The following is a 17,913-nucleotide window of genomic DNA, read 5'->3' as shown; positions in this document are numbered from 1 at the left end:
CAACATAGTATAGGTTGATCCAAACTATTGGTTTTGGAGTAGAGTAACTGTATTCATTGCTTGGTTTCCTATGCGTTCTATGTAACAATTGGCTGGTGTGGTGGGGGTGCTGCTCCATAGCTGCCCCATCTAGTTGTGTGTATATCTTTCCTTTCTCTTCAGATTAGTCAGCATGTACTGTAAATTTGATTAATTCAAATATGTTTGGGGGGGGGAGCTGACTTTAACAAATCAAATGTCTTGGTTAATGATATGTTGGTAAATAATGAAGTATGTAGTCAAAACTAATCAATATGCTTGAACTTTTTTAAAGCATAGTCTTTTAATATACTTTTAGGTGAAAAGAATTTTTAACAAAAGAAGAATTGTGAGGGGGGGGGCTAATAATTTAGGCAAATGATTAGCATGCTTGTATATAGGATTGTTTATACTATCCATAGTAGGGTGTAAGGGTGTATTTTGTTTGTGAATTTTTAGTGCTCCATATATTTTGGGTGTTTTTACATGAAAGGCTTGAGTTTGTTAACATTTTCTGACTTATGTTAACATAAGCCAGAAGTGACTTTCTACTTTAATTATAAACTTTATTCTTAAGTTAGTAGGATTATGATATATATGATTTAGTATGTAGACTGATCTTTAGATTTAGTATGTAGACAGACAAAATAATGCGTATTTTGTTTTCATTATCACAGTTGTATTACCATTGTCTGCTTTGGTTATCACAATATTGTTGTTATTGTATAGCTCTTTTAAGGCATGGATTTATTTTCCCTTTTTTTTTTTCCATATTGCTTCTGGGAGGTTTGGATTGGGTTAAGATGTTAGCTACATCTAAAAGAATGTTATTGGCTATAACTGGAGATAGGTTGTGTATTCTGTGTTCAATGGATGTCATTATTTTTACTTTTGGAACTCGCTTAGGTGTAACAGCAAAGTTATGACCTCGACTTAATGTGCTGACAGCTTCCTTTGTTAGGTCTATCAGTGATAAATTTACAATGATGTGATTTTGTAATTGCAATCATCCTGTAGAAGTACTCTGTTGGATGATTTCTGTTGCCAACTTTTGCCTTTTTTTATCCATTGACTTTTTTCCAAGCAGTGGACAACATTTTCTTGCTTGCTTGTATTTTTTTGAGCTACAAAATTGTCAGAGTAGTTTATTTTGAACTGTTTCTTTCTGTTGCCAAATAAGATTATTCCATTGGTATTTGAATTTTTTGTCTTTTAAATACTGTGGAAGTAATCTTCAGAATAAAATATGCATCTGTGCTGCCATTATCATTACTAATGTTTCTTTTCTAGATAGCAAAGTTAACCCATGCCATTTCCGTGTTCACAGAAGGCATTCTTATGATGAAGCGTACTTTAGTAGGAATCGTTCAAGTAGATCCAAAGCAACTGTTGGAGGATGGGATTCGTAAAGAATTAGTAAAAAAAGTTGCAACAGCTTTACATGAAGGACTTGTCTTCAACCCCAAGGCTAAAGTAAGTTCACATAATGAATTTTGTTTGAATTATAGTAAAAATTATTAAAATAAATTCAATATATTCTTTAAGAAAATTCTGGTTAGTCAAGAAATGAACTTTGACTTTTACTTTTTATCTTATTTTTATTTATTAATTTTTTTTGTTATCAATTTAATTGGTATAGATGGCAAAAGTTTTTTCACTTGGTTATACTATAAATTAAAGATACCAAGAAATTATAATCAGTTTCATCCTTTATCCAAGTGTTTGCAACAAAGTTTGTGTATGGATTTACTTCACGATTGGGCTACTTTTATATAGAGGCTGATGACTTCACATCAATTGCCTTAGTATCCCATAATGCAAAGCACATATCCTTACGTACATGTATAATGCTAAGCATTGTGAGAAGGGCCACTACCCAGACTGGTTCCCACCTTTATTGTGGAAGTCTCATCAGTGGGAGCCATATCCAGAAGTGATACCAAGGTTGAAGTAATGCAGAAATCAAACTTGGTTTATTGACACTTGGGTAAATGATGAAACAAAGAATATAATTTCTTGGCATCTTTAATTTATAGTATAATCAAGTGAAAAAACTTTCAACATCTCTCTCTAATCCAGAGTATTTTAGTAATAAATTGTGCCACCTTCTGTCTACTTGTATATGGAAATATGACTTCTGCATTACTTCAACCTTGGTATCACTTCTGGATATGGCTCCCACTGATGAGACCTCAATAAAGGTCAAAACCAGTCTGGGTCAGTCCTTCCCATAATGCTTAGCATTATACATGTCCATAAGGATATTGTGCTTTGCATTATGGGATACTAAGGCAATTGATGTGAAGTCATCTGCCTCTATATACAAGTAGCCCAGTCATGAAGTGACTTCATATGATGAAACAAAGAACACTGACAAGCAGGGATAGAGGCTTGGATACTTGATGACACTTGGATAAAGGCTGAAACCAAGAATGTACTTTCTTGGCATCTTTAATTTAGACTTGTACAGCATGCAGTTTGTAGAAAATGCTCACTAGTTCACTTCCTACTTATTGGATACCAGAAGTGACATGGAAAAAAAGGCCATGGGTAATCTCTAAAGCATGGTTCCCTGATAGTCTAATCGTTAGCCCGCCCACAATACTGATCTGTTATAAGGGTACAACCTCATGTAGGTGTAAAACTATTATTTAAAGAAGTTTACTAAAACAATATCTGGCTTGGTTGGCCAAGTGGTTAGTGTATCCACTCTCCATTCAAGAGACTGGGTTCAAATTCCACCAGGGGCATGGATGTTTGTGATTGTCCTACTAACTGTTTCCCATATGTACTGCTTTAATCTGTTTCCTGGTGCAGTATGACTCTTGATGCCTTTGCATCATAAAAAATATTTTTTATGATGAATATTTTTCCATGTGCACTATTTCATCTGCAGAATCATTTTATGCTTGTCATGAATCGAAGCCACTCATCAATATTTGGTATATCAAATTTCCTGCTTTAGCAATAATAAATGGAAGGTTTCAGATTTATGTAGCTGTAAATAACAAGTTAGTTAGTTACAGGTCAGTGATCTATAATTAAATTGTTGGCTACAGTGGGATAAAATTATCAGTGTTTAAGATAACATGGACTCTGAATGCTGGGATAGTCACAAGTTACAATTATTTACAAGTCACCAGTTGTAAAAATCAATATGCAGCACATCTTTACTTCTTGCTCATTATATGCATTCTTATTATCCATATCTTCTCACTGCAGTGTTCTGTATTCCACAATCTGTGATCTTTAGCATCCTTGAGGACAAGAAATGGTTTGGGTTTTTTCCAGAGCATATAAGTATCCCAAATACCAGAAACCTCTTTTCCACATCCTGTAAATGAAGGATGTGATATCAGAGCATAAAGTATGCACAATTTTTAACCATTATTCACACAATTCCTATCATATTTCTCCTTAAATTCATTAACAGACGAAGCATTCATAACCACCTTTGGTAATGCATTCCACACATTTACCACCTTCCAAGCAAAAAATCTAGTCCTATCATCCTTGTTAAACACACTCTTACACAATCTCCAGGGATGACCTCTCATTCTCTTCCTTCCTGCACTGTTCAGAAAAAAAGTCATCAGTATCAATCCTATAAAATCCCTTTAATAATTTATATACCTCCATCATATCTCCTCTCTTATGTCTATTAGCTAATTTTTAGAGCCCACAGATCTTCAATCTTTCCTTGTAGGAAACATTCCACAGACCTGCAACAAATCTTTGTAACTTGCCTTTTGATCCTCTCCACCGTTTCTTCATCACCAATCCAGGTAACCAGATCTGTGTTCAATAATCCAAATTGGTCTTATTAATGCTTTATAAAGTGGCACAATAACTTCCCTATCCCTGCTTGTCAGTGTTCTTCAACAACCATGTAATTTGATGCAATGTTTTGTCAACCTTTGCAATATGCCCTCTAAACTTAAGTTCTTTATCCACAATAACCCCCAAGTCACTTGCCTCGTCAACATCTTGCAGTTCAGTTCCATTAATATAGTACACAGCATGTGATCTCATCTTCCCGAAGTGCATCACCTTATGCTTAGCCCCATTAAACTGAAAGCCATTTGCCTTAGCCCATACCCATTAGTATCTTTTAGTTTCATTTTGTTCTTCCATACCAGATATAGTTCCATCGATAACAGAAATAACAAAAAATTATTATTGTTCATTATTATACATTTAGCAGAAATGAGAGAAATGACAGATGCTAATGTATCTGTAGAAAAGGCACACACTGCAGAAACCTATCTTCTCTGAGACAGTGGTTAGAGAAAGTCTGTGAAAGAGGTATTGTCAGTTAGTCAAAATGCCTTTTCTCGGACATCATCAAGAATTTTTAGAGAGAGAAAGATTTTTAATGCACCAACCCAAAAGGGGACAGCAGTATTCTAGGATTGAATTGATTTGAGATTTGTACAAAATTTATAGTTGAACAAGTGAAAAGTAACATCTTCAACAGAAAAGGATGGCAAGATTTTTTTTTTTTTTTTTTAAGACTGAAAGTGATGTGAATAACATCCAGCATAAGGAGAATCAAAAAATTCAAAATCAAAACCAAATTTTGCAAAAATGCACAATGTACAAAATCTTTTTTTGCACAAAAAATGGCATATTTGTATTTTGGAAGCATCAAGGTAACTTAGTTGTTTGTCCCCATTGAAGATCACAGTTTAGCATACTGCTAGTAGATCTTGAAGTTTAAGATCTTTGATGTAGCTAGATTTGTCATATTAGTAGGCGGTATGGAGAGTGCTATCATTGACAAAACTGTAGATAGAGTTTGAGATCAGTGAGAGGTTGACTCAGACATAATAAACTCCTTCCACCTTCTCCATCTCAACAGATAGCAACCCAGAATCTAGTTCACTATAGAAAAATAAAATTAGCCTGCCATTTCTAGATACTTTAATTACACATCTACCAATGGCATCCTTTCTTTCTCAGTTTATAGAAACCCCTCCACACTGGTAGAGATATACACAAACTTTCCACTCATTTTCTTCCTCTTAACAATATGGTGTTATCAAAACCCTTCTTAATAAAGCCTCCAATCTGTTCTACTTGGGCTGAACTCTCCTTTATTTGCCAGACCTTCTTGTCCAATGGTTACAATACTAAAAAGATCAACATATTAATTGTTCCTTGCACCTCTCTCAACATCCTGACTATAGTAATTCTATTGTTGTTCCTTATATCCAGAGAAGGGCACCTTGGAAAACATAGCCAGAAAAAAAAAAAAAAGAAGTACAATCTCTTCACTGCTTTCAAATCCTATCTGAAGCCGGCTACTCTCATCTGCTCTCCTATGGATCCTCTTTTCCAAGTGTCTACAAAATTCCTTGTTCATATTATGTTCAAACTGGAAGATCTGCTTTGAAGAACATGAGAAATACATTTGCTATAAATATGGTCAATCAGGTCTAGCTGACCATGCCTTAGATACTTTGCACAGAATCAAATGGAAAAGAAATATTGTTTTTCACTACAACAAATACAAATTTGAAAGACTTTTTTTTTAGAATTAGCAGCAGATTAAAAAAATAAACAAATAAATAAATATGGTTGTGTTAAACTTCCCAAGATTTATCCAACTTTAATTCTTAGGCCTCCTGCCCAACATCCAAGGCTAATCAATAGTACCCATAGAAGGCTCTCCTCATAGTACTTTAGACTTTGTCTAATTTTATCCACTTATTGTCTTGTGCAATTTTGTGTGTGTTTTTTAAGTTTTAATATCATTTCCCTGATTATTATTATTATTATTACGGGCAACTCCAAGGAGTCGACAGACTCATCGAGGGAGGCCCTAACATCATGTCAACCACTATTTGACATTCACATAGTATCTATCATACCTCGCCTTGAACTCATTCATGGTTGTAGCACTCACAACAGACTCTGGCAGCTTATTCCACTCATTCACCACTCTCCAAGTAAAAAACCTAGCTCTAACACCCCCTGCTAACCACATTCTTGCCCAGCTTCCATGTATGGCCCCTAGTCCTCCTGCCACTAGTCCTATTCTCAAAAATATCTTCTGGATTAATCTTATAGAAACTCTTCAGTAATTTGAATGTCTCAATCATATCACCCCTCCTTTGCTCGACCAATTTCTCCAACCCACAAATCTTCAACCTGTTCTCATAAGGTTCATTCCACAGACCTGGTATCATCTTGGTCGCTCGTCTCTGGATCCTCTCCACCTCCTCTATATCTGGGCACAGTAGTCTAGATGGTGTCTTATCAAGGCTCAATACAGAGGAACAATAACTTGTTTGTCTTTGCTTATTAAAGTATTTTTCAGAAGCCAGGTGATTTGATGAGCTGATTTAGCCACTTTTGCAATGTGCCCCCTAAACTTCAATTTCCTATCCACCAACACTCCCAAATCCCCGGCCTCATCAATCTCCTGGAGTATGGTTCCACCAATGTGATATACTGCTGCTATTCTTTTCACCCCAAAATGCATAACCTTACACTTTGCCACATTAAATTGACATCCATTTTCCCTAGCCCAGTCATCCAAACTATCCAAATCATCCTGTAAAATTTTGACATCCTGTGCACTCACAATTGCTCTACCCAACTTTGAATCATCAGCAAACAAGTGAACACTTCCTCTCAGATCCTTTCCTATATCATTGATGAACAAATTGAAAAGTAGTGGTCCAAGAACAGAGCCCTGCGGCACACCACTAGTCACAAGCCGTCTTTTGGACTCAACTCCTGAATAAACCACTCTCTGGTATCTCTCCATCAACCACCCTCTTATCCATCTCACCAACCCTATATCCATCCCCATCTGCTCCAGTTTACTGATTAGAGTTCCATGTGGTATTCTGTCAAAGGCCTTGGCAAGGTCCAGTAGAATCACTGTAAACCCATTACTCTTATCCAGTTCAGCTGTCACTGTGTTATAAAACATGAGCAAGTTACTGAGGCATGATCTACCCTTCACAAAACTATGTGGTCCACCATACAATATCCCATTTTCATCTATCCAATCCTGTATTCTTTTCTTGACTAATTTCTCCAAGACCTTGGCGATGATTCCTGATATGCTAATTGGTCGGTAATTTACAACAGCAGTCTTGGAACCTCCTTTATGCAGTGGAACTATTTTCCCCTCTTTCCACACCCTCGGGACTAACCCAGATCCGAGACTCAAATTAAACAAAATGGTCAAGGGTACTGACAATTCTTTAGCCGCTTCACGTACGACACAAGCTGGTATACCATCCAATCCCACAGATGTATTGACATTGAGGTTATGCAATAGACTACTCACCTCCACTTCATTCATCACAATTCCCGTATAATCTATTGGTTCATTCATTTCTGCAATGTCACCACCTGGATGATATATTCTTGCAAAGTGCTCACTCAGTAACTCAACTATATCAACTGATTCAGTTACCTCCCTACCATCAGCATTCTTTAAAATCATTCTGCCATATACATTTTTTCTTTTACTTGCAACATATCGAAAAAACTGTTTAGGATTCTCTTTAGCCTGAATGGCCAATGTTCTTTCGTAATCCTTTTTTGCTTTTCTTACCACTCGTTACCCTTCTGGCCTGTGCTTTATACCGTTCATGTGCCTGCCGGTCACCTTTCTCCTTAAATTCCCTCCATAATTGTTTCTTTTTTTGCAGCTCAAGCTTAATGGTGTTATTCATCCATTTAACCCCTACTTGATTTATTATTCGGACTCTAGGTATACAGTCAGCCATTGCTTCATGCAAACATTTCTTAACTGCCTCCCATGCACTATTAACTTCTAGCCCTTGCAGTTGTACATGCCATGGCACTGAACCAATCAAACTCCTAAGCTTGTAATACCAGCCTGATAATTCCAAATGTATCCTTCTTAATTGTAAATTCCACACCTTTAGCCACCTCACAAGTCAAGACCCTATGATCACTCTCACCAATTGGCGGCAATGTGGTCATATTTGTTACAGCCAAATCCTCAGATGTAATTACTAGGTCAAGCACTCTCTGACCCTAGTATTTTCCATTACATGCTGTTGCAGATAGTTATCCCTTAATAACTCATAAAATCCAATTCCTTCCTCCTGTGTGTCCTCTCCTCACTCCAGTCAATGCGACCATAGTTGAAATCTTCCCTAATAATTACCCTCCTTCCACTCATTTCTTCTATTTGCTTGTGCATACTATCTCCACCATCTTTTCCATCACCTGGTCTATAGCAGCACCCAATTGTATATTTTGTTCTGCTAGCCACAATCTCACACCAGATGGCTTCAAATGTGCTCATTTCTCTATCCTGCAATTCAACTTCTATTCTCCTTGGCTGCAGCTCATCAGCTATCATCAACAAAACTCCTCCTCCCATTTTATTCTCCCTATCATTCCTGAACACACTATGTCCATCACATTCAATTCCACTAGCTATATCATCTACAGTCAGCCATGATTCACTAATACCAATAACCTGTGGTCTGGAAATGCCAACCATGGCCAAGAACTCTTCCTTCTTGTTCCTAATACTCCTAGCATTAGTGTACATGAATTTCAGACCCCCCATTAGCCCCAATGACTGATGTCTCAGTGATTGAGATGAAATATAAAATTGATTAAATGTGTGTTTAATTCTTTGTGTGCTGTATTTATTCTATTAAACCTTACATGTTCAAACCAGTACATAAGTCTAGTCATATGTTTTGTGCATCTGTTTTCATCTACAGCATATAATCCAGTTATTATTAAATAGCTTGTTTATTTAAAAGTGACTTATCTATTTTGATATAGATTTATTATACCAAATCAATTCCTGCCTGCCTATGATGTTTTGGTCTCCATTGACTCCAGTGTTATATAAAAGTTCTCAGTTTGTATGATTTGTTTTAATTTCTTCTTAATTTCTGTAATGACTGCAGTTTTAAATTCGCCTGTATTTAATATTGTATCTAATTCTGTTTCTTCATAAGCTATTCCTCTTAATTTCTGGGTTGCAATATTCATCCAGGTTATAAAATTGGAAAAAAAAACCGCTACTTTGGCAATAGAGTGACTTCTTTTATAGCAGCTAGGCTAAAAAAGTTAAAATTAAATGAGGTTTAATTAAAAGATATTAATATACATACCTATGTGGACAGTTTTGAAGGTAAAGATGGCACAAAATTTTCTGCAGGACTTGATCAGAGTTGAGACAGTATGCAGTTAAAGTGGTGAGCATAAGGTACAGACAGCTGAGTGCAGAACTGCATTCAGATTGGAAAACATGAATAAAACCAATGAAAAGAAAAAAGATCAATACTGAAAAGATGAATTATGCCAATTGATTTGAAAGGACTGAGAATAAAGAAAAGAAATAAAAATATCTTAATTTCTTATAACTCTACAGAAAACTTCACAAGTACAGCGTTTGCTGTACCTTGCTGTTACTTGCATAAATCAATGCAAACAGCACTATCCTAACACAATTTTAACATATTACAAGCTCAAACTACATATACAATTTTAAAAGAAACGTCTTTCATATCACATCACACCACACCAAAATTTGCAGAAGAAAGGAGGGAATAAATCAGTGGATTTATTTCCTCTTTGTTTCCTCCTGGTAATAATAAAATTTGCTACCATGCCTCTAAATCTCTCATAAAATATGCTTAGCTATAGATACAACATAAAAATGCAAACGTATAACTGTGCAATGGAATAAAAATCAGCTAACATATCTTTTAGGTACTAAGGAATGGCAAAATTATTCCAATAAATTGCAATTATTAATTAGCAGTAATACCTACATAATAGATGGGTATCATAATAAATAATGGAAAAATCTTATTCATCCAAATAAACATATCCCTCCCCTCTCCCCTATACACACCTTCAATTACTCTGCACCCAAAGAGAGTAAACGTAACACCTTTAGCTTATTTAAGAATTTATCTAACTGTACGCTTTCTCCAGACAAAATAGATGTATTAAACAAAAGTTTAAATTTTACTATTCCCCCTAAAACTTTCCCTAGAAAAGAATACATCATTGAAGCTAAAACTAGAAAATGATCCAAACAAAAACATGTTTTTCAAAAAGATAAACAATGTCACAAATAGTAAGATAATTCCTATACAAAATCTCCCACCGCAACTTTCACATGCTATAAAAAAATAATAATAAAAGAAAAGAAAACAGTCTCAACATTATTATCGGTAAAGTTAATAAAGAAGTTATTACAGTAATAATAAACAAAACAGGTTATCATAATAAAATCCTAGACATTGTCAGTGATTCTAATGCTTTCAAAATAATCACAGAAGATCCCACTCCAGACATTATAAAACAAATTGAAAAATGTTTACATCAACTGAAAGAAGAACAAAAAATAGATAAATACTCTGCTAAAAAAATCACTCTTTGTACAAACTGATCCCTCACTATTTTTGGACAAGTTAAGATACATAAACTAAGCTACTCCATATGCCCCATAATTTCATACAAGCATACTACATTATAACAGCTTCCTTATCCAAATTTATTGTGCTTCTAATAAAATCATTGTTAAAATATTCAAACTTCATGATAAAAAATTCTGATCATTACATTTGATCATCATATCAGTGCCAAAGTATACTACATAACCACAAACATTGGAAATTATTTGCAATTCACTGACTATCTTTATATAAAAAAATCTGTCATATTAACACAATTCATTAACACCTACCTACACATATACTCATTATCTGTTACAATTTTAAACCTAGAAATTACTAGTATAAAAGAGATCTACAGCTCTTGATAGTATCCCAAACAACTCGTAGACTATGCTGTTCATTTGGCCCCAAATCACATCCGTTCTTTTCAAAATCACATATCAAAATAGCATGTACTTTTAAAATTCACACATATCCAAAACATTTATAAAGCCATAAAATGAATCTTGAAGTATCTTCATCACTAGTGCAAACTACAGAATTTACTAAAACATCGAACCACAGTAGCTCAGGCTGACATGTTGCTATGCCATAAAGTCATAAGTTTAACTGCCAGTTAGGATGCAATATCTGTTATATTAGTTCCATTACTAGTTCTATTAAGTCTTGCTTAATTAAGCATTATCAAGATTGTAATATTCTCATATCAAACTACTTATTTTCCTTCACAAAGAAAAAACACAAACCAAAATATACCAGCAACAACAAAAATTCCACTACTGAGATATCTTTGCATTTGATATAATCAAAGCATATTCCTGAAATTGAGAAGGTTACCATTATTGATTTCCAATCAAATGAAACCAAATTACATTGTTCTGAATCTCTAACAATAAGAATCACTCAGTGTGCTGTAAAACAAAGACCATATCTATGGTTTCTTTTGTGGCAATTAAACAAAAATAAATGACTCCTCTCTACTCTCATATCAACCCAATTCCCAAACATGCTCAAAACAACCAAACTCTTCCTAATACACATTTCACAAAAAATTAGTATCCTTAAAGGACAACACATCTAGCTCACAGCTTTCAGCTATCTACATCTGATGATGTTTTAAATGAAACAGCCAGTACCTGTCATGTTTTCTGCTGGCTTACTGTATATTATTATTATTATTATTGTTATTATTTGGGGCGACTCCAGGGAGTCCTTAGACTTATCGAGGGAGGCCCTAAACATCATGTCCACACAACTATATGACATTCTCACAGTATCTATCATACCTTGCCTTGAACTCGCTCACCGTCATAGCACCCACAACAGACTGGTAGCTTATTCCACTCATTTACCACTCTAAAAGTAAAGAACCCAGCTCTAACACCCCTGCTAACCACACTCTTGCCCAGCTTTCATAGGTATCCCCTAGTTCTCCCACCACCAGTCCTGATCTCAAAAATATCCTCTGAATTAATCCTATAGAATCCCTTTAGCAATTTGAATGTCTCAATCATATCTCCCCTTTTCTGCCTAGCAACTAGTTTCTGCAACCCACAAATCTTCAACCTGTTCTCATATGGTTCATTCCATAGACCTGCTATCATCTTAGTCACTCACCTCTGGATCCTCTCCACCTCCTCCCCATCAAGAAGGAACCGAGGTGACCAAATCTGGGCACAGTAGTCGAGATGAGATCTTATCAAGGCTCGGTACAGAGATACAATAACTTGCTTGTCTCTGCTCGTCAAGGTATTTTTCAACAACCAAGTGAGTTGATGAGCTGATTTAGCTACTATTGCAATGTGCCCCCTGTATATATATATATATATATATATGACAGGTCTTTATTCTTAGTTCTTTCAGATCCATAATTTGTATAATTCATCTTTTCACTGTTGATTTTTTTCTCATCATTGGTTTTTATTCTCATTTATCTGAATGTATTTTGGCACTCAGTTGTCGGTATCTTGTGCTTACCACTTTACTTGTATACTGTATTGGTTCTGATCAAGTCTTGTGCCAATTTTTTTTTTAGTATTTTCACCTTCAAAAATTTTCACACAGTTATGTAAATTAATATTCTTTAATTAAAACCTCATTTAATTTTATCTTTTTTAGTCTAGTTGTTAAACTAGACTAAAAGAGATAGTACTAATACAGCTAGACTGTTCCATGCCAGAATTGCTTAGTTTTCATTTTTCCAACTTTAAACAGTTTTAGGAGCATCCTGATTTCTCACAGATCAGCATCCAGGTTATATTTTGTTTCAATTTTAATTCTGTGATAATTTTCTGGAGCATCCATTCAAATGTTTGTCTTTGATGGCTTAAAAGTAAGGCGATATTCTGTTAACATACTGGCCTTTAGCAAGTATTTCAGTCATACAGACTCACATTTCTCCACGCTTAAACCCATAAGAGGAATAAGATAAGTGGTTATCATTTTTTCCAGCTAAAGATGATATGCTTATACTGGCAGTACTCTGTTACCTATAGCTGCTTTGGCAGCAACAAGTCATATCACAAGAAGGGGTTGTCAGCTGATTGAGAGAGGCCATATTTTGACCTCTTTGACTCATACAACACTTATAATGGTCATAAAGATTTTTACATAGTAATACAACTAGCACTTATTATAGCTAATTCCCTTTAAAATTATATTATTATGGCTCTGTTATTTTGGCAATAGTTTGCAATAGTATGATTATGATTGTATACTGTGTGGGTAGTGGTGGTATGTGTGTGTGGGGGGGGACTGATTTCCAATTGTAAGCCCCATAGCATTGATTCCTTTGTTCCCTACAGGTGCACTATAGTGAGTGTAGACTGTGTTTATGAATGCTCAGATATTTATATAATACAACAATGATTAATATCTCTTAAGAATCAGAATATGAAAGCATTTTTTTTTTATTTCTTTACTAATTGTTCAGCCTAGTGAGTTAAGCCCAAAGTTAGATGCCATAGGACAAAAAATGGATGGCTTTCGTAGATCATTTGAATACATTCAAGACTATGTTAGCATCTATGGATTAAAGATTTGGCAAGAAGAAGTATCTCGAATAATTAATTATAATGTAGAGCAAGAATGCAATGCCTTTTTGAGACACAAGGTAATATTCATTCATTAAAATTATATTTTCAATTGTGTTTGCATATAATTTAGGATGATAATTATTTCTTATTCAAATTATGATTCCTTATTCTTATTCATTTAAAATATTGAAATTAAGTAGTAAATTGCATGACATGTGACATTTGCATGAAATACTGTATTTGAAAAAATTATAAGCCAAAGTAACATGCTGCCTTAAAGGATAATATAATTTAGGTGGGAGCTTTAATTCCTTGTGTGAGACCATCGCTCCACTTATTGGAGGCCTAACATGGCTTGAAAAAGTTTCATGTTTTATCTTCACAGTAAGGTTTCCAGATTATGTAAAAAAAAATATATATATATATGATGCTACAGCCATAGTTCTTTCTTCCATTTAAATGTTAACCTCTGTTATTTTATAGATTCTGTGATGTAGAAATCCAGTACTTGTACAGGTTCTCTCTGATAATTTTTGTCCTTTTCACTTGCACCTGACGAAGTCTGTTCTCAGATGAAACTAGTTGTGTGTATTAATAAAGTTTAACTCAAAACCTTGGTTTCAGTCATTAAATAATAATTTTAATATATATATATATATATATATATATATATATATATATATATGCATGGAGGTTCATCTACTCAGTTGTTAAACATATTTTTAAAAAGAATTGAAGGACAAAAACTGAGAAAAAAGGAAAAAGGTTTAATAGTATCGCACGACTAGTTTTGTCTTTTTACAGCCTTCTTCGGGTGTTTTTATAAAAGAAAGAACCTTAAACATTGAAGATAAAAAACTGTGAACAGCACAGGAAAGTCACTATACATATTTAATGTGAAAACATAGTTAACGTATTCAAAGTAGTTCCTTCGTTGGTCACATTGTTGAGTGAATGCGTGCATATGGCATCTCGTGAGCGCCAGTATTTGATCACAGCAGAATGACAGTCTGGGAGGTTATAGCTTAAATTATTATTTAAATGTACAGGGTTGAGGATGATTTCTCTAGATTCTACAATTTTTCTCTCCAATTCGTCATGGCAACGGAAAATGTTGTTAGATCTATCCCAAAGGATTGTATGACCATTTTCATCATCAGAATCGGCTGAAAAAAAGGACATGGCTAGATAAAGCACTGGCACGTGTCCTCTTGTAAGCGATGTCCCTCCTGTACTCCTCCATATTCAATTCAATAGACTTCCATCTGGCCAAAGTAAGGGATGTCACAGTCACACCATATCTTATACACACCGGGATATTTTAGATTGTGATGGCTAGGCTTTGGATGGCTCACTAGGGAGCGGATCTTAGGAAGTGGAGTAAATAAAGTTCTAATGTTATATTTTTTGAGAACTTTGGCTAATTTTTGAGAAACTGTGCTTATGTATGGAATAGATATATTGCCTTTATCATTATTCATTTCTTGAGTATGGCGACTAGGAGGATTAAAAAGGAATTTTTTAGTAATTTTTTCATTACTGAATTCATTCATTGCACCAAGTCTGGATACTTTAGATTTCAAGACACCATCTACAAGCAAAATCATGGTCTAGCAATAATGGGTAATCCTTTATTTCCTGTACTTGCCAACATTTATCTGGAAGATTTTGAAGTCAAAGCTATCTCTTCCTATTCCTTAGCACCTAGAATTTGGAAACGATATGTGGACGACATTTTCCTCATTTGGAGCCATGGACATGATTCTCTCTTGGATTTCCTTGAACATCTCAATAGTCAACACCCGAATATCCAGTTCACGGCTGAGTTTGAAACTAATGGCTCCCTGCCTTTCTTGGACGTGAAACTAATCCGTTCTTCTGAAAAACTTAAAATTTCGATGTACAGAAAACCTACACACACCAATAGATATCTCCATAGTCAGTTCCATCATTTCTCTCCTCAGAAACTTGGAATTATTTCTACTTTGGCACATAGAGCTCACTCTCTTCTTGACGACCCTGATGAACTTTGTAAAGAAATCAATTTTCTTACATCTACCTTCAGACTGAATGGTTATTCTCAAAAAATTACTAAAAAATTCCTTTCTAATCCTCCTAGTCACCATACTCAAGAAATGAATAATGTTAAAGGCAATATATCTATTCCATACATAAGCACAGTTTCTCAAAAATTAGCCAAAGTTCTCAAAAAATATAACATTAGAACTTTATTTATTCTGTTTCCTAAGATCCGCTCCCTAGTGAGCCGTCCAAAGCCTAGTCATCACAATTTAAAATATCCTGGTGTGTATAAGATATGGGGTGACTGTGATATCCCTTACTTTGGCCAGACGGATAAGTCTATTGAATTGCATATGAAGGAGCACAGGAGGGACATCACTTACAAGAGAACATGTGCCAGTGCTTTATCCAGCCATGTCCTTTTTTTTGGCTGATTCTGAAGATGAAAACCATGGTCATACAATCATTTGGGGTAGATCTAACAACATTTTCCATTGCCATGACGAATTGGAGAGAAAACTTGTAGAATCTAGAGAAATCATCCTCAACCCTGTACATTTAAATAATAATTTAAGCTATAACCTCCCAGACTGTCATTCTGCTGTGATCAAATACTGGTGCTCATGAGATGCCATACGCACACACTCACCCAACAATGTGACCAGCGAAGGAACTACTTTGAATACATTAACTACAATGTTTTCACGTTAAATATGTATAATGACTTTCCTGTGCTATTCACAGTTTTTTATCTTCAATGTTTAAGGTTTTTTCCTTTTATAAAAACAGCTGAAGAAGGCTGTAAAAAGCCGAAACTAGTCATGTGATACTATTAAACCTTTTTCCTTTTTTCTCGGTTTTTGTCATTTAATTCTTTTTAAAAATATAAATAAATATATATATATATATATATATATATAATGTTGGGATCCTATGGGATCCCAACTGTTTGTGGATGGAATCATATTAAAAAAAAAAAATATATATATATATATATATTGGTTGATCAAGCTATAGTACGTTAGCATTGGCTATAAGAAGAGATTTAGGGAAAGAGGAACTTGTTCACATTGCATTTGAAGGCTGTGCTCCTTGAGCACAGCCTTCAAAGGAATTGTTCATCTGACTAGAAATGTTCATCTGACTAGAATGAATAATTTCCCTCTCTCTTTGTCACCCAACAACCCTTCACAGTCCAACTCCACACTCACAGAACAAGTGTCTCTTCCTCCTCCTTCATTTCTGTTGCTGCTCTACTCTGGCTGGAACAGATTCTCTTCCCATGTGTTTCTCAAGGAATACTATTCCTTGTTTTTCAAGGAATACTATTCCTTGTTTTTCAAGGAATTGTATTCCTTGAGAAACACATGGGAAGAGAATCTGTTCCAGCCAGAGTAGAGCAGCAACAGAAATGAAGGAGGAGGAGGAGACACTTGTTCTGTGAGTGTGGAGTTGGACTGTGAAGGGTTGTTGGGTGACAAAGAGAGAGGGAAATTATTCATTCTAGTCAGATGAACATTTACCATAGAAGAATTTATAGAAAGTGCATAATGCCTACAATACATACTAAGTGCCTCTGAATGAGTGGTTGCATTGAGTGGCTAAGAGATATGTCATTGAATATATAAACCTCTCTAAATTTATATTTAGAGATATGATCTCTGTTCAACAATTTTTTTTATTTTATTTCCGAATGTACCTATATATGCAAAAGGATTCACTCCAATTGGTGCAATGACCTCTTTTTTACTATTTCTTTCAGAATCCAAAAAATCACTGACTCAAGACCAAAATACAAAATAAACACATTTAATAAAACAAAAACAATATATATATATACATACACTTCAAAAAATATTACATAACTACAAATTTAATTGGATCCAAGCCTTTTTAAAATTAAACTTACACTTAAGACTAGACTAAATACTTTGTTTTCACAATGACAAAATGTTCATAGCCAGTTTTTCTCTGTGTCAAGGCCCTTTTCCGAAGATATATGACTTTATTCTTCATTTTCACAGGATCCTTTCTCATCACTCATGTAGCACACATTAATTCTTCCTAACTCAATTCTGTCTCTTTTTAGTAGAAATAATAGTTAGATCCTGGCGTCTTTACGACAGATGAAACTTCCTAATCAGAGTTTTCTCGAACATTCCTTTAGAACATAAATAGCAATTTCTTCTTTTATTCACTAATGCTTATTGACAGTCTTAACTCTTCCACTTTAAAAAATTCACAGTTCTACGATTCCCTTTTCGGAATCTACTATAAATCTTCCAATTAGCGTTTCCTCAAATATTCCTTTTAAAACAATCTATAGCAATATTTTCTTTTATTTATCAGTACTTATTCCACTTTGAAACTTCATAGTTCCACGATTCCTTTTTCAGAATATACTATTAATTTTC

At 34.7% G+C, this 17,913-nt stretch overlaps 1 protein-coding gene across 1 annotated transcript in view; it reads left to right on the top strand.

Annotated features, from left to right (window-relative positions):
• The window catches only part of Strump (WASH complex subunit strump), a 292,034-nt gene that overhangs the window by 169,449 nt on the left and 104,672 nt on the right, over nt 1–17,913 (top strand). Inside the window, exons 17-18 of the mRNA XM_090410831.1 lie at nt 1,309–1,491; nt 13,375–13,554. Of these exons, the coding sequence (XP_090266957.1) occupies nt 1,309–1,491; nt 13,375–13,554 (363 nt within the window). The remainder of the gene's footprint in view (nt 1–1,308; nt 1,492–13,374; nt 13,555–17,913) is intronic.

This window comes from Typopeltis vanoorti, chromosome 20, assembly GCF_054136105.1.
Source record: "Typopeltis vanoorti isolate ZY-2024b chromosome 20, IOZ_Tvanoo_1.0, whole genome shotgun sequence".
Taxonomy (NCBI): domain Eukaryota; kingdom Metazoa; phylum Arthropoda; class Arachnida; order Uropygi; family Thelyphonidae; genus Typopeltis; species Typopeltis vanoorti.
This window is presented reverse-complemented; position numbering and strand designations above follow the sequence as displayed.